Source organism: Passer montanus, unplaced genomic scaffold, assembly GCF_014805655.1.
Source record: "Passer montanus isolate IOZ18808 unplaced genomic scaffold, ASM1480565v1 scaffold25, whole genome shotgun sequence".
In the NCBI taxonomy this organism is placed as follows: domain Eukaryota; kingdom Metazoa; phylum Chordata; class Aves; order Passeriformes; family Passeridae; genus Passer; species Passer montanus.
Genome location: NW_024367149.1, coordinates 7,965,947 through 7,990,472, shown reverse-complemented (window position 1 = coordinate 7,990,472; position 24,526 = coordinate 7,965,947). Strand labels below are relative to the sequence as shown.

Sequence of the window (24,526 nt, the reverse complement as noted above, 5' to 3'; positions counted from 1 at the left end):
CTCATGGGCAGCGTGACCTGATTTTGCTGTGATTCACTAGCACAGCAACAATGAACAATGTCCCTCATGTCTAACCTATTTTTTGTGGATCTTATTATATGCTGGTTCCCACAGTGCTGGCAAGTTGGAGGTGTTGGTGATTTATTTTAGGGTGTCTAAGTGAATGCTGGCTAGAACTCACAGTCTTCAATTCACTGTCATTTTTTTGTTGATTAGACAGAATTCCCTCAAAGGCTGAAAAAAAATGTAATGAAGAACTGTGGAGATTGTGGGTGATACAGTGATGTATTAAACCTGGCTCAGGGGTGTTGGTGAGTGCAGCTGATGGAGCCCTCCTGGGGCAGGAATGTGCAGACCCAGCCCAGCAGTGTGGCTGTCAGGAGCTTTCAGGTCATTGAGGATGTTTGTTTGAAGCAGGTTTGTATCAGCCTGCAGGAACTGCAATCTCAGGTCTTAAACTATCAGTACTTCATGCTGAACTGTTCAGTGGGGCAGCCCAGAGGTTTGGGTGCCAGCAGCCTTGCCCTGTGTGTCGGTGCCACTGCAGAGGCCGTGCTGTGGGGAGGGCAGGGTGCTGTCTGGGGACACTGGGCAGGGGCAGGAGCTGCTCTGTCAGTGATGCTATGTTTCTGCTGGTGCAGCAAAGCCCAGCACAGCCCTGCTCTGCCAGGGATGCCAGAGCTCAGATGTGATCTGTGCAACCCTGTTCAGCAATCACTGCCACTGCTGGCTTTACTTCGGGGATTAGTGCCCATCTTAGCACTCTGGTGTTTGGGATTTCCAGAAGAGACTGCAGCAATCTCTGTTTTTTAACTGAATAGCTTATGGAAATGTTTGCAAGTCTGTGTAAATGTTTTCCTTTACCATTACACGTGGTTGCAGAGGGAGCAGCTCTGTGCACACGTGGCTCTTTGCCTGTTCCAGTGTGGACAGTACAACCTCTGTTAGGCTGATGAATTGATTTCACAAAACTTTCTCTTCAAAACTCCGTTGCTTACAGCCCTGGGCTCGAGTTAAGCAAACAACTTGTGCTTTCATTGGGTGTTTTGTCTTTTGTTTGCTGTTTAATGGCATTTCAGCTGAGTGGTCTGTGCAGCAATGTGCTCTGGGGTCACAGAGAGCTCTGTGCCTGTGGCACTCTGGCACTTGGCACTGCTGTATCCAGAGCGAGCCAGAGCCTGAGGAATTTGGTGAGTGTTGTACTTGTAAACTTGTCAAAAGATCTTCCCTCAGTAAAATCAGATAATAGCAAGTAATTGAACTGTTTCTCAAGATTTCTAATCTAAATGGACTCTTTAAGCTGTCTTGGCATTTGGCTTTGCAAAATGTCATTTCCTATTCATTTTTTGTTAAATGTTTGACTTGCTGACATCTCCATTTTCAGAGGCTGCAATTTGGGTTTGATCTCTGCTCAAAACCACTGTTTAAATGAAGGGCCTTAAATTATTGAAATTGCATGAGGAAAGCATTTTATATTCTCTTTAGGCACATGTTCAACTGAACCTGTAGTGGGTTTAAAATGGAATCATCTAGATACAAATGAGGTGACCCTCTTAAGTGTGTGCAATTCACTGCTGGCAGAAATAGCCCAGGTACATTTGAGGGAAACTGGGGTTTTTTTAGGTGCTAGAATTAACAGTAACCTTCTATCATACTGGATACACTGATATTATTTGCCTCTTCAGCTTTTCCGATCTTTGGAATTTTTGGTTTTTATTTTTTTTTATACTTCAGAAGAGCTTCCTTATCTTTTTTACATCGCTGTCATGAACTCATTTTTCTGAACTCTGAGCAGTCTTTGATGTGGGGTAACTGCTCTGAAATCCAACTGCCTGCTTGGCTACAGCTGAGCTTGATAGTCTGGAGCAGGAAACAGATGGTGCTAGATGTCAGGTTGTAGAATCATCAAATTTTTTAGCTTGGAAAAGACCTCCAAGAATGAGTACAACTATTTCTCCAGTACTGCCAATGCCACCAGTAACCCATATCCCCAGGTGCCACATCCATGTGGCTTTGGGGGTAGTTACTCCACCACTACCTTGGGCAGCCTGATCCAATGCCTGACAACTCTTCCAGTGAATGTTTTGGGGGTTTTTTAATGCTATCCAATCTAAACCTCCTCTGGTGCAATTTGAGGCTGTTTCCTCTTGTCCTGTTGCTTGTTAATTGGGAGGAGAAGAGTCTGAACCCCAGCTGGCTCCATCCTCTTTTCAGGGAGTTACAGGGAGTGAGAAGGTCCCTCCTGAGCCTCCTTTTCTCCAGGCTGAGCCCCCACAGCTCCCTCAGCTGCTTCTCATCACACTTGTGCTCCAAAGCCTTCCCCAGCTCTGTTGTCCTTCTCTGGACATCTCTTACAGACATTTGTCCCCAAGGGTGGGTTGACTGCACATTTTAAACTCTTCACTGTAGATTGTTTTGCAGGGTATGCACAGCTGACCTGCTTTACCTGGCTCTTACACAGGGCTCTTAGCAAACTCCCAACCACCTAATAAGCTTTGTGAAGGCTCAAAATAGTCATGCATCAAGTCTGATTAGAAGCTGGGACTTCCTCTTTAAAGAGCAAGGGATCCAGAATTTAAGATCTGCTTAGTCTGACGTTTTTCCACATTGGAGCAGCTGCCCAGACTTGCAGACTGTTTGCTGCTTGGCATTGGATGTTTTCACCCAAGATCCTTCTTGAAACAGGAGGGTTTTCTACCACCACATTTAGTAGTGATGTATTCCAGTGAGAAGCTTCTGTTTTGGACAAATTGGTGCTGCTGTAGTTAAGGAGGAGCTCCTCCAAGAGAGTGTTTAGTTCTGGCTGGTCTGTGAGGACAGGGCTGGAGATGGCCTGGCCATGAAGAGTGTTATGAACTCAGTATAATTGGGGGTGGGTTATGTGTGGGGATGGAGAGGGAAGCTGGAGCTGTGGCTGTTCCTGCATGTCAGGCATTCCGTGGTGCTTTGAATCAATTCAAGGCAATGCCAGCTCAGAGACAATCTGGCTGCCAGCCTCTCTTCCACAGCCCTGCTGTGGGACTCTCTTGCTTGGAGAGGAGTCATGGCCTGTGGGGTGGCAACAATTTGGAAGCACTTGAGTCCTCTGGACCCTCTTGCAAGAACAATCCAGGCTCCTGAAAACCTTTATGCCTTTTCTCCCCACTACCCCCACGGAAAAGCCGCCTGCTCATGAAATTTCATCCTTGAAGCTGTAAAACTCCTCTCTGTGGGAGCTGTGCCGAGACCTGCAGCCAGTTCAGAAGGCTCCAATGTATTTGTAAGTTCATGTTTGCTTCAGGCTGAGCTGCTAAGCCTTCCTGCAGGCCTGGAAATTCAAGCACTCGGGTAAAAAGGACCCTGGAGGATTTCCTGTGCCTGTGCTCATTGCCCAAGCAAGGAAGCTGTTCCAGATGGTTGTATCCTGCACAGCTCTCCTGAGATCTCATCATCTGGCAGGAGCCTGGGCTGGTGCTGCCACAGGGGCAGTGTGACAGCTCTGTCTTGGGAAGGAGACTTTCATGAAGATGAGACTTTCATTTCCCTCAAGCTCTCACTGTGAAGGGGTTTTCCATGACCAGCACGGGGATAAATGCAGTCAGCCCGAGCTAGAGGTGAGTGCTTGTCTTCCAACCTGGCAGCAGAGCTTCAGCTCCCTAAATCTCTGTTTACTCTGCATTGTCTAATGCCCTGTTGCGAAACCACGTTGGAGGCAAGAAGAATGAGAGTTTGTTGTTGGCTTTCACCGGGGGCTGGAGCAGAGGCTCAGCACTGCCCTGCCAGTCCCCTCCTGCCTGTGAGGTGCTCTCCTTGCTCTCCTGCCTCTGTTGGGTTTGTATCCTGGTAACTTCACTTGTGCTCAGGTGTTACAGAACTCCCTGCGGTCCCTGGAGCTCTGGGAAGCATGAACAAAACTCATCCCCAGGTACAGCTCTTCAGAGAAATCCTACACACAGCTGTTCCCTGAAGTACGTGTGTTCTTGTGTGTTCTGTTTGCCTGACCTCTTTAGCACTGCTTTCTCTGAGATTTTGAGCTGTTTCTACTTACCTTGATACAAAAGAGAAGAGTTGATATAAAGTGCTGGATTTGGTAGGTGTTTGTTTTACAAATGGGTAATTCAGTTTTAAAAAGGGATATGACTGATTGATTGTCTTGGGAATTAAAGGTGAGACATTTTCACTGAGGCAATTTTTGCTTGTAACAATAAAGGAGTAGATGAGGTATAGCTGGGTAAGATGTGAGAACTAGAAAGGTGAAGTTTGTGTGGCTGTGGGATTCTGTAAATCCCTTTTATCCCTTTCCTTCTAGAGAAACGGTGATGTAGCTACTTTTGGTTCAACAGAGTCCTCCTCTGGAGAAAGAGGTAATGAATAAAATGCAGAGTTCTATTATTAAAGTATAAATCAATAGAAACTATCAATGTAATATAAAATACAACCAGTATTTATGGTCCATTTGGACTGATTTTCCCTCTTTTCTGTGTAGTGAAATGTCCAGACTATAAAATTAATAAACTTCAGCTGTTCTGTGTTGGCTTGGAGCTGGCAGTCATATGTACAGTGGTATGATAGGTGATCCTTCTCCGCCACAGAAAGGCTCATAATGAGTTTGCCGTGGCCTTTCCCTGTGTGTTAATAGCCAAACTTCAGCAAATTTTGCCCATGCTCTGAAAGATGAGATGAGGTCAAAGAGAACCAAATAGCAAGCCTGTAGTTCAGCTTGAAACATTTCATCACCACCCTTATTTTATACTCGAGTCTGTTTGTAATTGTTGTGCTTTGTAGTCAGAGATGTTTTGTAGACACACACATGCTGTAATTCACCATTTCTGTTCTGAGCTGAAATCTGAGTTTGGCTCCTGCTTGAGCATGGCAGAGGGGGAGGTTGCTGGAATCAGGATCCTTTTGCTGTTGAGCAAAGGCTGTCCCTTCCCTTGAGTTTGAACAACTAAGTAAACACAAAGCACAGCTAAGACAAATTCTAACTTAAAAGTTCTTTCAGTTCCTGAAAGCTTTTTAAAATTCTAATTAAAGATTTTTAAGTTCAGATATACCAAAATCAATGACACAGGCAGGATTGCCTTAAGTGACTGGTTACATGTTTCTGAGATGACCACACTGATATTTTTTGCTATTGGTCTGGGAAAATGAAGGAATGGAGGGAAATAGCCTGTTGGTTTAGAGGCAAAGCTGCAGGGGCAGGTTGCTGAGGTGAGGGTGGGTGCCTGCCCTGGCTCCTCCCTGTGCCACCCTTGTGTTGCAGTGATTGTGGGTTTGGCCTTTAGCTTTGCCATTGGTTTGATTTATGTCCCTGGCTCTCTGAAAGCTGGAGTCCCTGGAAGGTTCCTGTGCCCTGGAGATGTGGTTAGGGAGGGGAAGGGCAGCTCTCCATTCCTTCTCACCATTCTGGGCTGACAGTCCAGCCTCATTCCATGGCAGTGCGAGTCCTGTGGGGCAGAAAGCCTGAAGTGCTGTAAAATGAAATTTTACCTCGTGGGGAGTTTTGTTATGGGCTCTGGGAGGGCACCTTGCCCAGCCCCACCCCAGCCTGCCCTGTGCTTCAGTGTCACTGCTGTCCCACAGGGCTGGGCAGGGGTCTGGGGTTCATCCCCCTGCATCCGAGCCACAGGATGAGCTCCATGGAGATGTGGGGCTTGTGCCATTCAACCCCGGTGCTCTGTAGCAGCAGTTCCACACTGCAAGCAGCAAAATTCCCCACGAGGAGGTGTTTAATGGTGGGGTTTGCCTCTTCAAACTCAACTATCAACCCCTAACCCCCAGCAGCCCTCACCAGCCTCGCATGCAGAGACCCCAAACATCATCCTCGTGTCCCTGCACTGCTCCCCTCTGAAACACCCCAGACCCTTCCTGAGTCCCTCACTCTCTGTCTTGCCTCCCCAGGCTGCTGCCATCCGTGTGGTGCCCGTGCTGGCTGCACTCACAGACGCCTCTGCATCTCTGCCCTGGCACTGCTCGTCCTCGCGGCCGCCGCGGCCTCGGGGGTGGCAGCCCTGGCACTCCTGCCACGGGCACCAGGTTGTATGCCCAGAGTGGTTGTTGTTTTGGTAAGGGAGGCAGAAATGGTGCTGCATGAGCACAGCTGTACCAGCTTTGCTCAGCCCAAATGGCCACGAGCCCTTCCCTGGCTCTGTCTGGCTCCACAGGGCTGGGATAACTCTGGGCAGCACTGTCATAATTAGAACTACTGGTGTAGTTTTCAGACTCTGCCATGAACCTAGCAGAAATTAATCCTGGCCCCTGGTTATTTCCAGAACAAAAAATTAATTTCAGAAACCCCCCTTTACTCCCCTTGATTCATTCCTTGTATCACAAAAATGCTGGAAAATAAGGGTTTTCTTGCTTCCCCCTCAGTGAACCGGCTCTGCACAGCCCCTAATAACAGGACAGGCTTCTTGTGTGATGACAGAGTGACTTGTGTCCCTGCCAGCTGGGTCTGTGACAGGGTCAGCAACTGCAGGGACGGCGAGGATGAGCAGGAGCAGCTCTGTGGTGAGTGGTTTTGTTGTGGGCATCTCCCCTGCACTGGTCTTCCAGTTGTGAGACAGCAGCCAGGGTTCCTCTGGCCCTGCTCTGTGCTTCTGGCTGCCTACAGGAGCAGATAGGCCTGGCAGGGCAGATGCTTTGAGAGATGGCACTGCCCAAAACCTGCCAGGAATGTCAGGAATTAAAGACTCCAAGTTCATCTGATTTTCCTAGGGTTATTTTTTAAAACCATGATGTAGTTTTCCTCCATCAGTGAAGCTGCATGCCTACATGGGTAATTTATTGTTCAGTCACCCTGGGGAAAAAACTAAATAAAGCAGAAACCTGGGGCAGACTTCCTGTGTCCCACGACAGAGCTTCCCCATTTGCTCATGTTTGTTTGATACTGCAGGGGAAGCATCCTGGCAGCAGCCTTTGGTGCATGCCATCCCCATTTTAGCTGGTGTGTCTGTGCCTGGGGGAGTTTAGCATATCCTGTGTGTGTGCCTTGCAGGTGACTTGCCCCACAGCCTGCCAGGATACCTGGTTTTCTACTGCAGCAACCCCAGGGCCTGGGTTTATGCTGACCAGAGGTGCAACGGGATGAACGACTGCGGGGACTGCTCGGACGAGACGTGGAGCTGTAAGTCTGTCTGCTGGCTCCTGTCCTTCTGCTGAAGGATTGCAGCAGCTCCCACAGGTGTGGTGCTCGTGGAGGCTGCTGGAAATGCCTGGAGGCTGGCACCCACCACTGAAACACAAAACAGCTGGGGTGGGTGTGAGTGTGAGCCCTGCAGGCTCAGTCCCCCTGGCTGCCCAGGCTTCTGTGTCAAAGCCTGGTGGCACCTGAGGGAGGAAAGGCTCTGTGCTTTGCTCCCAGTCCCAAAAATTGCTCTTCCTCCACGGCTTGCTGGTGTGGAGCAGGTTTATCAGGTTGTGTGGCTGTTAGTAGTAACCATTCAAACTGGCTTTTGGTAGCTGGTCAGCAGATGGGTGGATCTCCAAGCTGTGCAGGAGCTGAATCTTGCTAAAAATGAGCAGCAGATTTGTTCCTAAGTCACCTCCATGGTTTTGGACAAAAAAAAAGGGGGGGGGAAATTACAGTTAGTTGTTCCCCCAGGATAGCCTCTCTGCCATGAAGGTCATTTCAATGTCACACTCTGGTTGTGACAAGCAGCACCAAGCCAGTGTCTGCTTTGGTGGGCTCACAGTCACAGGGTTGTCACCAGCAGCTTTTCTGCTGGGGGAATGAAAGGATTTTACCCACGGAAGGGAGGAGGGAGGGGGTCAGTGCAGCAGAAGCATTTCAGTTCCCTGTTTTGTGTCCTCCTCAGTGGCTGCCTGCCCCCCGTGCGGGCAGGAGTGGTGGAGCTGCAGCCCTGTGCACTTCGAGTTCTGCTCCTGCATCCCCAGGAGGCTGTGCCGGGACGGAATCCAGCACTGCCTGGGCTGGTCCGACGAGTTCCTCTGCACAGCCTGAATCCTGGCACCTGTCCCTGCTGGGGACAGCAGGGTGCTTCCCACCCATCACCCTGGAGCCGCGGGGTCCTGCCGTGCCACCCTTGGGAAGCTCCAGCCCAAGCGAATCCTCCCCAGCCGCGCAGTGACAGGAGCAGGGCCTGTGGCAGCCCTCGGCGGGACGCTGGCTGGGGACAGCTGCCAGGAGTCTGTGCCATGCCAGGGTGACACTTCCTTCATGGGCAGCACTGACTCGGTGCTGGGCTGGAGAGGCTTCACCAGGCACAGCTGGCACAGCCCTGGTCCAGGGGTTCCTGCTCCATGGACATCCTGGGGCCTCTGCAGCTGAGAGCTGCCCCGAGGAGCAGGAGCTGAGTGAGGTGAACACATCTGCAGAGTCCTGATCTTCACTGGCAGCTTCTGTTCGTGTTCAGAACACGTCTGCAGATGGTTTCAGCAGTGACTTTGAGGGCTCTGTGCTGATGTTCCTGGGACACTTCCTTGGGAATGCTGTGCTGGGAGTGACACTGGGGAGATGCTGCTCAGGCCACCTCCTGCTCCCTTCTCAAACCACACAGGCCAACACAGAGAGTGTAATGGCATGGAAAACTGGAGAAGTTTCAGGGTTTGGGGGATAAATCATGTCCCTGTGACAGAGTAGCTGTCCCTGAGAGCCAGGGCAGGGAACCAGCATGACTAAATAACCTGCTCTTCCCTCAGGGCTGTGCAGCTTTGCAGCAGCAGACTGAGAACAGCCGTGGAGCTGGGATGGGTCTCACTGAAGTTGGCAAAGAAAGGAGGAAAAGGAAGTCTCAGCCTTGGAGCAGAGAGCAGCAGAAAATCAAGTGCTGCTCCCAGGGTGGTGTGGGATGACACTGGATCTGTTTGCTGCTTGTTTTGTTCCTCTGCCAGCAGGGCACAAGCAGGCAGCCAGGCCTTCAAAGCAGTCCTCAGGATATAGGTGTGGACATGACAGTGAAATTTAAGAAAGATGAGGTTCTGTCTGCTCCTTTGAAAATATCATCTGTGTCTAAAACATCGAGGGAAACCCCACATTTACAGTGAGTACTCTTACTTTTCTAGGCCCCCAAAAAAACCACAAGGTGATTTTCTTCTGCCACCTCAGGTCATAGATATTTAAAAATAAACTCCTGTTCACTCATTTCTTCTCAGTCCTGTGATCTGCAGCTCTGCCTGTCACTGTAACTCAGATCAATGGTGAATGTTGCTTCTAATTTGTCACTGGGATACAGCTGGAAATCTGAGAGAACTTTTTATAAATAGCTTTACAGTATTGTGACTCACACTCTGCCTGGAATGAGATGGCAAAACTCTGCATGGGGGAATGTTTAAGCTGCTTTTACTCACCTGTCTCTCTCCAGGCCTGGCCAGGGTGCACAGCTTGTTTTCTCTGTGCCTGTAAAATGTTATCCCAGTGCAGTAAGGATTGAACTAATCAGCTGTTAAAAAAAAAAATATATAGGAACCCTCATGCTCAGCACACGGCCCAGGTAACGGGTTTGGTAAAATTAGGATTGGTTAAAAAAAGTGCATCTCTCCATGGTCAGATCAGCATATCTCCTATGGTGGAAGGGATGGCCAAAAATTCCGTGGTGGGAATTGCACCAGAAGCAGCTTGAGGGGGAAGATTGCACATCTTCCTCCCCACTGAGCCACTGTTTTGAGTCACAATTTGTGCCATTATTGGTCTCAGCAGAGAGCTGATGTAGTTGTCAGGGGAAAGTATTAATAGCCTTGAGTTTCTGGGAAAAGAAAGTAGGATTTCAGTGCAAGTGTGCCTGCTTTGTTTGTGTGTAGTCTTTTCTGAGGAAAATTCAGCAGTAAGGAAAAGACAAAGGGGGTTTATTCTTTAGGCATTTCTGAGCTGAAGTTCATTTTCTTGGCCTCTTCGTGGTTTCCAAGGATGTGCTGCTTTTCTTGGTGATGAATTATGGTAAACAACAATGTAAAAGGAAGATACCCTCTGAAGAAGCACTAGCAGGGGAAACCTGGAGAAAATCTTTGGCCTCATGAGCACTAAGAAGACACTGATGAGCACTGTGCACCTCAGCCAGTTGTGATGGAAACACTCAGGGCAGGAATTCAATGTTTAACAGTTACCTGCAGCACTACAGCTGCACACACCAACACAGAAAGGTCTGAGTGTCCAGGTGATTTACAGCTGATCTGCATAATTAATATTTGAATTATAAATGCCCCTCAGTGTTTTCAGATGGAGAAGCACAGTTAGTGTATTGCAGGCACACTGAAAATGGGTTTTAAACCACAGAATGATCTCAAATAGTGAATTTGCTTGTATGGGAGAATAAATTATAACTGCAGAGCATAATCTCTACAGTAACCTCATTCCAGCTCTCATTTTCTAGGCTAAAATGAGAAAGAAAGGGGATTTGTGTTCCACTTTGGGCTTCTGCAATGGCTGTTGGCGAGGTGTTACTGCCTCTGCCTCCTTGCCCAGAGATCTGTGCTTATCCTTTGTGCTCCCTCCCTCTGCACAGCCCCGTCAGCACAGCGCCTGCTGCTTTCAGGCTGAGGTTTCTGTTCTGGCAGCACTGTAAACATCCCATGGCACTGACAAGCCCAGTGCAGCCTCATTTCAGATGAGCTGCAGTGATTTGTGTCCTGCCCCTGGAGAGGCAGGAGAGCAGCAGGGATAGGAAATTTGGTGAAAAACACCTTCAGCAGAAGAGCTAGTTAAGGATGACAACAAAAACTTTATTTGAAAAAATTATTATGTATTGAAAATATACAGTAGCATTACCAACCTTCTTGTCTCTATCCCTCCCCCAGCACAGGTTACCCCACAGGCATGTCACAGCAACCAGATTTAACAGCACTTTGTCACTCCCTCTCAGTGTGTCCAAATCCTGTCATCAGCAAGAGAACAACAAACAAAAGACCCACTTCTTTCTGACTCAGTAGGTATTTAACAAATCCCAGTCCTCCACAGTGAGGCACAGATGCTTCTGTTTGGAAGTCCTTTCTCTCTCCTGTTCAGCCAAAGCTCTTTTTTTATTGTTCTTTAATTCATGGCTGCCTGCAACCTCCTTTTTCAAAGGTAAATGGCAATTTTCAACGTTTTCCTTATAAAACTGCAAGTTTCCAGATGCTTTAGTTTCTGGTTCCACCAGTGTGCATTTGACTACTTCCTCTATTCTGTGTGTCTTGCCATCTACAAGCAAAAATATCAAGTTTAGATTGATTTAGGGAAAAACAGAATTATGCTGTAAAATGCATAACTTTGTGGTACAAACTGTTATGGCCAAGCCAACTTGGAAATGTGTACAAGAAAAAAAAATCATTTATATTTTGGACTCAGAATATTAAGGAAAAAACTCAGTTGTTATATGTGCTGTACTGGAATTATCCAGGAGTCTAACAAATTAAAAAACTCAAGTACATTGTAATGCAGTTACACAAAGGGCTGAAATTGTAAATCTGAGATGCTATTTTACTATAACCCCAAAAAGTATGGGAATAATCCCTGCAGAAAAGAAAATAAATCAACTCTGTGTTGTCTGTGCAGTTACGTACAGAAGCGAAGAGCTGCTACTCTGGATCTCAGGTTGTCCTGGGGCTTCATGGCCTCCATAACTGCCTGCTCCCACTGCAGAACTGTCTGAAAGAACAAATGAAGCAGTTAAAATGTGTCTTGTAAAATTTACAGAAATATCATTGGAAGCAACTCCATCCCTTGTTCTTTCCTATTCAACGATTTTGTATTCTGTAAGGCAAATTTTTAGAGAGTAAACAGGTTTAAACCCCCCTTACCTGCTCTGCCCATCCCTCTGTTTTGCAGTTACTGTGATCAAATTCTTTCAGAGGCACTTTTGAGTGAACCAGGCCTATCTGCATTTGAAGTCGCTTTATGACAGCATCAACATCCTGGGAAAAAGGGACATAAAGCAGTCAGAGGGCAAGAATTTTATTACACTTGTCCAGTAAACTTTTTCTGATGATTTTTACCTTTAGACCTGTCCCAGAAATGTCCAAACAATTCAATTTCTTGAAAGAAAGAAGGTATCCAATTCCCACATCTGTGATTTTAGGGTTACCTGTAAGGCCAAGTAAAATTAATTAAGTTGCATGATGTGGAAAAAGATTATCAAAATACCAAGGAATTATTTGTTCTAAAAGCTAATACTTGAACAAGACTGACTTTCCCCCTCTAATTGTTGAAATATAAATATTTACAATAGCAATTCTCAAACTACTAAAAATACTTATGTAAGTAGCAAATGCCTGAGACCTCAGGTCTGCCCTGTGCCTTCTGGGAGGCTGCTGGTCAAATCTGGGGTTGAGCACTTGGCTCAGGGCAATCAACAAATTAATTGTGTTCCTTCAGTGCTAAGGAGGATAAATTCTTTATCAGGAGGGACACAGGTTCTTTCTGTCATGGGACCAGGGAGCACTTACAGGACAAGTCCAGCACCAGCAGATTGTCAAGCCCCTTTTTCAGCACGCGGACGGGCGCGGTCATCCTGCGCAGGCCGGCATCCGACAGGGAGTTGTCCTTCAGGAGGAGCCTCTTCACACTGGCAACAGATACAAACATGGAGTTTATGGTCATTATTCCTGAGAGTTTTGCAAAATGCCCTAAAACTCTGTGTCAGAAGGGTTGTCCTGTGCCAAGCCCTCCAGGCTCACTGTAAAAAGCAGCGAGGAAGGAGGCTGGGTTAGCAGGAGTAACAAATATCTTTGTATTTCTCTGCTAGCTCAACAGAAGCACTACTGGAGCAGCTATTCCCACAGCTCCAGTGACAAACTGATCCTAGAGCCAAACATTTGCCAACAGGGACAATAAGCTTCTTTATACACTAAACTTCTTTATACTAAGGCTGCCAAACTGAAATGCACTCAAAACTAAAAAAATGCTTGGCAAACTGAGAGGGTGGATTTGATAAGTGATCATAAGCAATGATTTTAAGAAAATAATGAGGTCTTATAACATTGATTAACAAAACTCAGGAAAAAACATCACATTGAAGCGCTCTCTTCAGAGCACTTCAAGAGAAAACCTTGATGCAAAATGCACCAAAATCTTACAGCAACATAATATCCTTAATTAGCTTACCTAATGCTTCCAGAAGTATCTACTTGTCATTTTTTGGTACCAAACAAAATTACAAAATTTACTGTTTTGAGATGTTAACTAACCAAATAATCAACCTTCTGCTTGCAGAAATCTTCATGTAGAACACTAGTTTGGGTAAGAATTATGCTGACAAAGTTCCCCCTTAAAAATGGGAAATGTAAAACTGTTCCAAATGTTGAAGATGCATTTTTTACCCAGACAATGAAAATTGTCTGGGTAAAAAGTTGGTATAAATAATGAGACAGTAAATTATCTTGCCTATTTTTAGTACTTTTTATGATTTAGTATGTGCTTTGTGTACAATGAATTCTGTATTCTGTTTACCTACAGAACATGTTTGATGAGTAACCAAAATCTTCAACCTCATGCACTGCAGCCTGTGAAACTTCCCTTTAAAGTCTCAGTCTGATTCTTTGAACTGCTTAGTGGTAGGAAAAGAAAGTGTCATTTTTAGCTCAAGAAATTGGTACCTAGACAGGGCCTCTTTGGTGAGGTGTTCCAGCAGCTCGTGTTCATCTCCAAGTTTACAGCAGGAGAGATCCAAACACGTCAGCTCCCGGAAAGACTTAATTTCTTCAAGCTTTTCAGAGATAACCAGGTATCTGCAAAGCCAAAAAAAATTAAAAAAAAAAACCCCAGTGCTCAGGCATGTAAGGTGCCTACATCCCTAAGTGTCATAAGCACAGTGCACTTGTTTCTGCTAAGTACCTATGTGAAAATTGACAGAAATTACCCAGCTGCACTAAGTACCTCTTTCTGTGCAGCTGGCACACAACATGTCTGAATTCCCAGTTTTCTCCTTAAATGCCTGTCATGGCTTAGATTTGATGCAAAATATTGGACTAACAAGACTTCAACTTGCAAATATTGCTATTAGGAGCTTCTTTACAGATTATTGCTGTATTATTTCAGGAGAATGCAAATAAGTCAGCTTCACAAACTGCTCTTCCTCAGTGTCTAGGAAGGGTATAGACAAACCCACATTCACCCAGGTTTAAAATCCACCTCAAACATGGATTTTAAAAGGACAGGATAGCTTGTCAGTGGCAAAATTTTACTTTTTATCTATGTCAATAAAATGCTTGACTAGGGTAGAAGTGCAGGACTGGCCAGAGCTGTGGCTACACCCTGGGCAGCAGTTACTCAGTGGGGTTTTTTTTAGCTGTGCTGGTTCCCTGCTCTGATTCACTCAGCAGCCACGCAAACATCTGTGCTGGAGCCATTCAGTAGGAGGCTCAGAGATGGGAACAAACCACTGAAGAATGGCAGGCATGAGTATGCAGTAATGAGCACGTAGCCCTCAACACCTCCCCTGCAGTCACCTCTTGCTGTCTCTGTGGCAAGACAAGCTCCAAACTCACTGATCTCTCCTGAATTTACCTCATATCCCCCGTGGCAAGACACACCCTGAGGTCAGCATCTTCACTGCATCAACTGGGGGTGATTATTCATTAGATCCCTCCAGGAACACCTCTTTGGCCATGCAAATAAGAGGAGCTTAATATCCTCCCAGTGCAATTTTACCCACCAAACCAACACCTCACACCCCTTGCCTGAGCAATTTGGCTCTGCAAAAAGCACAACATACAGTCAGAGCATAAGCCAGTTCTTGGGAGAGATTATTAGCTATGGGGGGTTCTAGAGAGGGCTCTTTTAGAAATAAAATTCATCAGAAAATGCCTTAATGCCTTACTTCCTGATTTCAAAGACTTGATACTTAACTCAGCTTTCTGTCATGGCAAAAGATGCCAGAAGTAGCTTAATTTCTAAATTAAACCCATAAAATTATCTGTGCTAGAGATAAAAGGGGAGTAGGTTTAAAGGATAAAACAAAGGATAACTGACTTCTACTCAAACATTCCTACTGTGCTCAGAACACCCTTGGCACTTCAGATGAATATGCCAGTACTTTGATTTTAAACTGATAAACCATCCCTTTTTTGAGTGTAGAGATGGAAGAGAAGGGTTCTGTTACTGGGAAAGACTTCAGTAGGAGCAAGGCTTTAAAAACATAATCCAGTTTTAAACTTGGCAAGACTTTTTCAGTTGAAGATGGAGAAACTACTGCTGGGCTGTAACCAGGACCTTGTTAAAGTACAGTCAATATGGGAGTGGCAACAACAAAAAATTAAGGTAAAACCTGCCTGATTTCAAGGCCTGAAACTTACCCCTAAGTCTGTATCTTCTGCTGAGCCCCCAAAATGAGACCTGACAGCAAGCTCATAGTTAGTAAGCCCAAACAATTTGCAAGGGTGTATTTTATCTGTACAGTCAGCTAAGTGTGTTGAAAAGCTTTTAAACAGCAGTTACAGAAACATCCCATGAAATGCCTGAGAAGGCACTAAGCACATGGATTTCCACAGAAGTGCTGATTATTATTGTTAAAAATAGTTGCAGGTTTAACCCTCCACATAAGATCCCCTGTTGCTTAAAACAGATGTAGTCTGTTACCTCTGTTATGATTTGTATCTTAAAATGAAACCTACAGCTGCACTTGTAGGAAAGGGATGGGACAAAAGGCAGCAAGCACAAGAATCAGATAAGGCCCAGGGCATTTCATTAAAATTAGGTGGTGTTATAAGCCCAAAATGTATTTTAATTTAATTTAATTTAGGGGAAGCTTGAAGCGTGTTAGCAGATGACAAGATTTGTCAGGGGACACTCTTACCTGTTCCGCAAGCACAGCGAGCACAGCACCAAGCTGCCGTAGGCTTCAGTGAACTTCTGCAGAGCTCTCAGTCCTGTCACTGGCTCTGTGAACTTTTGTCTTGCTTCTGCTGCTGAAAAGAGCTTTTCAGCAATCTGCTCTGGGAAACCAATCAACGAGTCAATGTGATCTACATTGTCAGAAATGTAACCCAGCACGAGGCTGAAGAGGGACTTGGCCGAGTAGCGGAGGTTCCCCTCCTTGGTGTATGTGAAGATGAAATGATCAGTCCTCTGCCTCCTTGCCCTATCATCCTCCCTGTTCATGCAAAGCTCCACTGAAAAAGTTCTGGAAAACAGACTAAAAGGTCTTGCTTTGGGAGTGACATTCTGTACGCCGCCTGCACCCCGATTTACCACGTGCAGCTTCCCATTTTCACGCACGTATATTGGCCCAGTATCCAAATGGCTTTCTGAGTGGAGACAGTACGACATTCCCCTCGACCAGCTCTGCAAAAACAAATCACAGACAGGTGAAGAACAGCCACAGAGGAAAACATGACCCAGGGAAGCTCCCAAAGCTGGCAGCTCCCCTTAGAGCCCTGAGCATGGCCACGTAGCAAGGAGGGCAGGCTGTGTGGAGCAGGGGTGTGAGCTGCCTGCCACACATTCCATGCGAGTGGGAGCTGGACCCCGGGCTGGCTGAGACACCCAGGATGGATCCCAGGCCGGGATGGAGATAGGGGCAGCAGGAGAGGGGCTGGGGTTGACTGGGAAGTGCCCCCACAACCAGGCCTGGCTCTGCTGCAGGAGCAGGAGAAGGAGGAGGAAGAGGAGGGCACACGTCTGACTGCAGCTGGGCAATGGAGCCTGCTGGAACCTCCCTCCCGGGCAGGGTGGGCATCTCCCGGTGCCCTCACCCAGCCACTGCCGGGGGGCTCTGAGCGAGGTCCTGGCGGGGGGCAGAGAGCCCAGAGCGCCATGGCGAGGGGCAGGGACGGGACGGGATCCTCTCCCCGCCCGGCCGGGGGGCTGGCCATCGGCTCCGGCGGGGCGGGAGGAGACCGGGCCCTGCCCGAGGGGGGTACCGGCGGGGATGGGGAGGAGGGTGCGAAGGGATCGGGTCCGCCGCGGAGAGGGGTCAGGGGCTACGCTGGAAGGGTCTGTGAAGGGATCGGGTCGTGCCCGGGGGTGAACGCGCCGTGAGCGGGGACAGCCCCGAGGGGCGCCAGAGGAAGGGGCACAAGGGGAAGGGGCACAGGGGAAAGGTCCCCGCCCAGGCAGGGAGGTCAGAATCCCGCTCGTTCCCCGATCCCCCCGGCCCGCACCTACCTGCCCCGGGAGGGGCCGCGCCGTCAGCCGGGCCGGGGCTCGGCGCTCCCGCCCTGCCGGCGTCGCCCGGGAGCGGCAGCCCCGCGGTGCGGGATGAAAGCCACCGACTGGTGCCGGAGCTCGGCGGGGGCCGCGCTGGTGCTGGCCACGTCCAGCGATGCCGAGCACCCCGCCGAGAACGTGGCGGACGGGTGAGGGCCGGGCGGGGGCGGCGGGAGCGGCTCCGGCCGCACGGAGCCCGCCGGGCTGGCGGGGCTCGGCCCTTCCCCTCACGCCGGAGCTGCTCGGGCCCGCCGCCATTGCGCGCTCCGTGTGGGCACAGAGCCTGCCCGGCGCGGTGTGAATGCCCACAGGGAGCTGATTAAAGTACCCCAAATAAAAATGCCTCCCGTCCATTCCCCCTCTTTCCCCTCCTTTTCATCCGTCTCCATCCCTTCCTCACTGTCCCAGTTTTTCCACCCCTTCTTTTTCCACCCCTCTTTCCCTCCGCTTTCCCCCCTTCCTTTCCCCTCTGTATATTTCTGTGATAAATTTCATACGAGATGGTTACAGATGGAAAGCCGCGGTTAACAGGTTTTGTCCTGTTCTCTCTACAGAAGTTCCAAAACGTTTTGGACGACGACAGGCATGTTCCCCCAGGAACTGATTATTGGTTTTCCCAAATGTGTAAAAATCAGCAAAGTGGCCATCCAGTGTTATTTGGGTAAGACTTGTGTCTTGCAGTAGGTAATACGTGCTATATGCCTTAATAAAAGTTCCCACGGTAGTATCCTAGTCTGTATGTAGCCACTTTTAAGAGATTCATAAACATTTAACTTTACATAAAGATTTAATTTTGCATAAAGATTCATTTCCACAAAGCTATCGTCCTTCATATCCACAATCCCCACAGTTTAGAGAAAAAAATAAATTAGTTAATGCTCTGAAAGTGTTTTGTGGTTGTAAAGTGATGAATAAATGTCAGTATCAGTAAAGAATCAGAACTTGTGTTGATATTTTGAATTGATGTATATTTTAGTGCGGACCTTAAGGATTGAAAGAAGCACATCTAAAGACCCTGTGGGTTTTGAACAGTGTGTTGAAAAAGGTAAGACTGAGTTTGTGGGGTTTTTTGGGAGCAATGTTGGTGTTTTTCAGTGAATCCCTGTAACCCCTCATCTATTTGTTGAGTAAAGCGTGGCATGATGATTGTTTTATTAGACATTAATGTAACAGTCACGTTTAAGTGAATTTTGTTAACACTGCTGGTCTCTGCAGCAGTTTGGAGAGTAAAATGCTGTATAAGGGCTAAAAGCACTACTTGTGCACTTTATGTTCCAAAAATTAAAAACAGGCTTACATAGTATAATAGAGTGCCATTTCCTGCATTGTTTGGCTTGGGGATTGGCTTTTTTTAGTGCCTCTTGGGTGACTTTTTTTAACACTGTAATGAGTGGGATATATATACACACACACTGGGATATTGCAAAAAAGTATTCTCTTAAATCACCTGTAAAATTAAAAAAGAACAATATCTATATGCAGTGTAAATTCATTGTCCTTAAACTCACTTGAACTCTGAGTCCAGTGAAAACTTCACTGGAGTGAAGTGAATAATGTGCATTGCACATTATTCTTCATTATTTACCTTGAAATATCTTTTCTAGATTTGCAGCACAGAGAAGGACAGCTCCAAATGGAAGAATTTCCAGTGAGTATTTACAGTGTACATCAGTAGCATTCACGAAGTGGGATGTCTGGACTAAATGGGAAGAAACCATAAAAAAACCAAACATGTCCTTATTTACAGTTATTGCTCAGTTGGTGTTAAAGAGAGGAATTTGTAGATTGTGGTGTGAAATTGCACTTCCCAGCTGCTCCTCTGTAGATTATGCTATGAAATTGCACCTGCCTAGTGCTCCTAACGAGGTGCAAGGGCCCTTTCCAGAAGTGTGGCAATCTTCCCTCCTTCAGTTGCTGCCTTGAAGGCTGCAGAATTCAAGAGGTGATGGGATTTTCTTGAGCTGCAGGTCAAAGAACTTGATTTATGTGCAGTTCAAAAAACGGACACTGAAAGATCCAGATCCTTGTGGTTTAACAAACTTCTGCAAATGTGGTTGGGTAGTTTTGTTACTACAGAGAATGCAATAACATTATTTTTATTTCTCCTGCAGCTTCCTGAGTTCCAAGCCACTTACTTGCGTTTCATCATCAAATCTGCCTTTGATCATTTTGTGTCAGTGCACCGGGTGATGGCAGAGGGCACAGCAGAGAACACTTGAGCCCAGCTTAAATTTGGGCCTCCACTTTATTTTTTTATAAGGAAGTTACATTTTGATAGCTGCACTGCAGAGAATGTTTATTATTAGAACCTTGTATTAAAGTGGTTTTTGAAGGTATGGATATGGTGTTTACTCCCTGCTGGTTTCATGTATGGAATAGAACAGGAGAATATTGAATCATTTAGGTTGTAACCTTGTATTAAAGTGGTTTTTGAAGGTATGGAAGTGGTATGTATTCCCTACTGATTTAATGTATGGAATAGGAGAATATAGAATCATTTAGGTTGGAAAAGACTTTTAAGATGATCAAGTTCAACCACAACACAGTACAGTTATTAATTGTAGTAACAGCTTTTTCATTTTGTAACCTAAACTGTCAGCCTAGAAGACCCGAACATAACTGAGTCCATTTAAGGTAGTATATTTATATCAGGCTTGCATAATACATTAATTAAAACTCAATTTCCTATAAAATGTTTCCCTTTTACTCTGAGTTAAATAGAAAAAAAGTGTGAGCTACTTAAGTGGGATGTATTACTTCCTACTGTCAAACAAGTTCTTCAAACGTCCTTAAGTTGGTACATTTCTGATCAACTCAAACTCAGAGATTATTAGAATGAATATAAATGTCTGCTAATGCTTAGAAATAAGCTGAGAGGGAGAGGCAGGGCAGGAAGGGAAATAATCTGAAGCCAGATGAAGTGTTTTGATAGACTTTTAATAATTGTAGAGCAATCCCTTGTTTCTATAAATATTTTCTAGAATCAGGTCACAGCCGCCAGTGCTTTAGGCTGGGACCATCATAACAAATACTCATGGAAACAGATGTTGACAGAGATTGTCTTGCTCAGAAGCCTCCTGAAGTCACTGAAAGGGAACATTTTATAAATACAAGTGCAATGTTTATAATAACGTGAAATCTGTTGCTTTGCATGCTAGTGGACTCTTGCAAATGTCACCACCCTGAAGTTTATCCTGCAGATAAATTAATACAAGTGTAAATGTTGGTATCCAGAGCTCAATGGATCCAGCTCCCACATTACTGCATGTGGTATAAGAGTAGTCAGTTACTACAGAGCAGAAGTTGGTGTTGTAGGGATGGCACCTGAAAGCTAGACAAACATAATGAGCCTCATTCCAGATGCTCCTTACATGCATATACAACATGCTTCTTTTCTTCACTCTATGGCTGTTTTTAAATTCTGGTTTTGTTCCTTAGGCTTAGGTCTGTGACAAATTATTTTTGCACTTCTTTATCTTAAAGTTTTTGCTTCAAAGTCCTCTTCTTCTATTTCAGTTTTTCCAGGATGGCACGTATTTCCTGAGGGTGGTAATTCCAAGGCCCCACTCCTCCCTGCAAAGGCAATAAAATGACACAGTGATGCTCAAGCAGACAGAGCAAAAATCATTCAGAGCACAGCAGCTGCACCAGAACTGTGGGCAGGTGTGCCTTGGGCTCCCTTTCCACTGCAACCATCCCTGGGAGATGGTTACACACTGGTTACACCCTGCTGTGTCACTGGGACAGAGCCAATGTCTGCATCCTGGAGGAGGGAACTGTTCCTGGATTTCACAGCTTAGACGTACCTCGGGTTACTAGTGAGCCAAAAGATAAATATTTGAGCAGGACTGAGGTGTACATCAAATATGTACGTTATAAAGGCCCAGACTGGTTTTGCTGCATTTTCATTTCTCTCCACATTTACGGGGTATTGTGAAATGTTTAGCCCTCAAACAGAAAGCAATCCTGACTGTTAAATGTAAAGCAGTCTCAAGTAACCTTGAATTTTCAAGGTCTCTGTACACTGTGCTCATTGGTGCTGATATTCTTTACCTTGTAGATGACCTTCCCTCCCTGAAGCATGTAGAGTCGCTCTGGCAGCGCGGCGTATTTGGAGCTGCTCAGGTTTTCCATAGTGTCTAAAACCACTGGACACAGAGGGTGATTTTTCTGAAGAATTTGTGCTGCGATTTTTCGATCTTCAAGGCTTCTGTGATTTTTAATAATTATGTTGTTTTTAAAAGCCCATCCATCTAAAACAAATGAGGGAGGGATTTAGCAGTGAAGGTTTTGAATAGGTGCAAGGGTGGACATGTACTGTGTGTCATATCCCAAAACTAGGTTAAAAGTATCTTGCATTTATTCGTAACATCAAAACTTGCCATGAAATGATAACCCCCCTCAAATTATGGCAGTACTAGAGCTTTCCAATAAGTGGTCCCAAGGTCTGTTTTTTTCCCCTCATCAAACTGCCCTGAATTCAGAAATATTTGATGGATTTTAGCTGGAATTTTCCCACATAGATCGACCCTAGCAAGACACCAGGTGGGGAACTTGTACTGGGTAAGGTTTGTCAGTGTTGTTCGTTTTGCTTGCTTGTACTCATTAAGCCTATAAACCAAAATTACAGGTCTGTGAGAAGTGAAATGTGAGCCAGGCCACGCCTTTGTTTATCAGAACTATGCAAACAAATATTTGCACACAACTCTTCCCAGTAAAGTACAAACTAGAAAAAGGGTTTGATGGCTGACTTAGTCATTATCTGATTCTCAGTTGCTGATAATGACATATTGCTAGAAAACTATGAATGTTAGGGTTTAGAAAAACATTTAATCCTGGGATAAAACCAGTGCCAATGTGTTACTTAGAATCCAGTGTAGATAAACAAGTGTGGTTTGTTTGCTTGCTAAATTTTTTCAAATTGCAGTCTGCATCCTGTTCTTAGAAAATTTTAAAAACTTTTTTTTTTTCTGTTAACACATAATATATTGTACACTTAACTTTTGTTCTATGAAATGTCTTTTCTTCCTCTTTCCAAAAGGAACTGTACTAACATTGAGAGGCAATTGTTAAAAGATACAGCTGTGTCCTTCAAATGAGTAACTCAGGGTAAAGTCAGAAGTGTCAGTAGAATCTTATGAGAATTAGGGACACAAACTGGTGCCTGGATTTGGTGTTGCCACTTGATTTGAAGATTTCTGTGCTGCTTGCAGCCCCCTCCTTTGCTAGCACACTTTTTTTTCCCTAAAGGATGACACATTGGAAGCTGTGGTTGGCATGACTGTGGTGTTGGTACTGTACCTACTGCATGAGCTTCCTCAATGTAGATGATAAGGAAATCTGCTATTGAGCTGAAATCTTTGATAAGCTTGTTGAACTCATCAAATTTCAGCATAAATGAAGGTCAGGTGCAGCTTCCAAAGTTCAGGATTAAAGGTCGGTTTTCTGGGGAAAAAAAAAAAGTTTTGTGATTAAATTAAGGGAGGAAGGATAAAATTAAATACACTGAACTGAGCCTCTGGTGCAGGGATTCCTGGACAACACTAAGTGACTTCATAAACTTCTCCTAGGTCAGTAAAATCAGCAGAACCTCTGCATTTCTGCAAAGCAGGCATAAAGGTGTTTTTCCTAGCCTGGCTCTGTCTGTGCTGCATCCAGCAAGGAGTTCACCTGAGGGAACCCTGCCCAGTGCAGGCAGGAGGCACCCTGCAGTCACACAGCTTCTCTTTTCCTCATCACAGGAGCCAATTAGCAAGTTACCAACATTTTTGGGATAGGATACTGATCCAAAATGGGCATCTCAGCCTCCCTGAGATCCTTAGTATGGAGCAACTTCAAAAATATTAAACATGGCCTTCTGCAAGGTTATCCAGGGACAGTGGTTCAGGGGTGGGCATTGAGGACAGAGTCCCAGTGCCTTTTCATGTCCAGATTTTTTTAGATGTGTCAGTTCAAGCTGAGCTGAGGGGAAACTGCAGAATTTTCAGTCATGCATCACAGGCTTTCATGCTTTCAATATATTTCTGCAATTTCCTGTCCAAACAGAACTCTGGTTATATATTATTATTAAACTAACCTTACACTGGCAAAAGTATCTGCAGTTGCTTACAAATTAACACAGTATTGTGTTTATGTTGGCATCTGTTAGCAAGGCCTTGATTTAAGAGAGCTTGCAGAATTTTTAATCACCTCTTTTAGTCTGGTTATGCTGAATTCCATTAAATTTGTCCAAGACCTTTCTGGCATGGCTTAACTTAAAAGCTGCTGCTAACATAGATCCACATCCTAAAGAATTAAATAACAGTGGTACCTTCCTGTAGATACTGTGTATCTCTTCTTCAAATTTGCAGCCCATTTTCTACATAAATATCTATATATAATTAGGGATGCAGAGTGAGAGAAGGATGTAATCCCTCCCGTGGGGATGGAGGCTGCAGCTTAATGATTAATTCCACATTCTGCTGAGATCTCAGTGGGAGGCAGCGGACAAAGTACAAAGCAGCTACTTCTGCTTTATTCCCAGCCACTTTAGATCTGGAAAAACCCACTGTGTGCTTTCTAGGCTTTAGGCTAGCTAAGGGAGCTGGTGTGGAATTTTCTGTATGGACAGGGAACGACAGCCAACACTCAGGAATCATTGCACACCTTTCCGTTCTGGACCTTCTGTCCCTAAAACAAATTATTACCTTGGCTTTCAGCAAAAAGTGTTTCCAGGCAGAGCCAGCTCTTGCAAAAGCTGCATCTCTCCCTAAAACAAATTATTACCTTGGCTTTCAGCAAAAAGTAAGGCAAAGCCAGCTCTTGCAAAAGCTGAGTGATGTGAAGGGATAGCATAGACAGGGTGATAAATGCAGGTTATTTTTGACAATCAAGAAGCAGCTGGAGTAGATGTGCTGCACCTTCTCCAGCAGGTGAGTGCTGGTGGTGTGCACATGATGCACTCCAGTGCCAGGTGCCTGTCCCTGCTCCCTCAGCAGCATCTCCTCATTTGTGCTCTCAGCAATCACTGACTCAATTACTGACCTCTCACGAAATCCAGGAGGTGACAAACTTCCCCGCCGAGGGTGACCACGGGAGTGTTGGGAGCAGGCTGTCCCTCGTAGGCTGCATCCTCCAGCCTCTTCCACTTCACCTTCAGCACAAACTGCAAATACTTGAAGCTGAAAAAAGTCGGGCCCCAGTTTTCATAGGTGAACCTTGGGTTCCTGTTCATTCTGCTCTTTTCGCCCATCTTCAGGATGTATCTCTTCATGGCGTTGGGGAACAGTATCATCAGCGTTTTGCCCACAACAACAGAGAGGATAACCTGCAGAAGGATGAGGGTTTTCTGCAGCAGTACCCTGATGCCCGACATGGTGCTGGAGAGGTCTGGCTGCTCGCAGTGGGACAATGTACGAGGCAGGGGCAAAGGTAGAGGGTGAGGGGGAGGGAAAACATTCACGTGTTTGATTGAGTTTGTGCCTTGCCTTG

General features: G+C 45.9%; 4 protein-coding genes across 4 annotated transcripts; 2 read left to right on the top strand and 2 right to left on the bottom strand.

Annotated features, from left to right (window-relative positions):
* Positions 1-68: 68 nt before the first annotated feature.
* LDLRAD1 (low density lipoprotein receptor class A domain containing 1) lies at positions 69-10,526 on the top strand. The gene is made up of 6 exons (XM_039711355.1): positions 69-3,904; positions 4,289-4,343; positions 5,881-6,015; positions 6,352-6,489; positions 6,977-7,105; positions 7,797-10,526. Exons 1-6 carry the CDS (start codon positions 3,884-3,886, stop codon positions 7,940-7,942), a joined length of 624 nt encoding a protein of 207 aa, XP_039567289.1. The 5' UTR covers positions 69-3,883; the 3' UTR covers positions 7,943-10,526.
* A 109-nt stretch (positions 10,527-10,635) lies between these two features.
* On the bottom strand, positions 10,636-17,086 carry LRRC42 (leucine rich repeat containing 42). Its single transcript, XM_039711352.1, has 8 exons — positions 17,015-17,086; positions 15,705-16,192; positions 13,507-13,638; positions 12,358-12,476; positions 11,908-11,996; positions 11,713-11,826; positions 11,476-11,560; positions 10,636-11,113 (listed from the first exon to the last, which is right to left on the bottom strand). Exons 2-8 carry the CDS (start codon positions 16,175-16,177, stop codon positions 10,857-10,859), a joined length of 1,269 nt encoding a protein of 422 aa, XP_039567286.1. The 5' UTR covers positions 16,178-16,192; positions 17,015-17,086; the 3' UTR covers positions 10,636-10,856.
* Positions 17,074-19,392, top strand: HSPB11 (heat shock protein family B (small) member 11). The gene is made up of 5 exons (XM_039711356.1): positions 17,074-17,205; positions 17,611-17,717; positions 18,033-18,101; positions 18,661-18,704; positions 19,168-19,392. The coding sequence occupies exons 1-5, from the start codon at positions 17,108-17,110 to the stop codon at positions 19,273-19,275; spliced, it is 426 nt and encodes a 141-aa protein (XP_039567290.1). The 5' UTR covers positions 17,074-17,107; the 3' UTR covers positions 19,276-19,392.
* On the bottom strand, positions 19,286-24,453 carry DIO1 (iodothyronine deiodinase 1). Its single transcript, XM_039711353.1, has 5 exons — positions 24,080-24,453; positions 22,358-22,501; positions 21,110-21,309; positions 19,469-20,629; positions 19,286-19,365 (listed from the first exon to the last, which is right to left on the bottom strand). The coding sequence occupies exons 1-4, from the start codon at positions 24,408-24,410 to the stop codon at positions 20,564-20,566; spliced, it is 741 nt and encodes a 246-aa protein (XP_039567287.1). The 5' UTR covers positions 24,411-24,453; the 3' UTR covers positions 19,286-19,365; positions 19,469-20,563.
* Between the last annotated feature and the right edge of the window lie 73 nt (positions 24,454-24,526).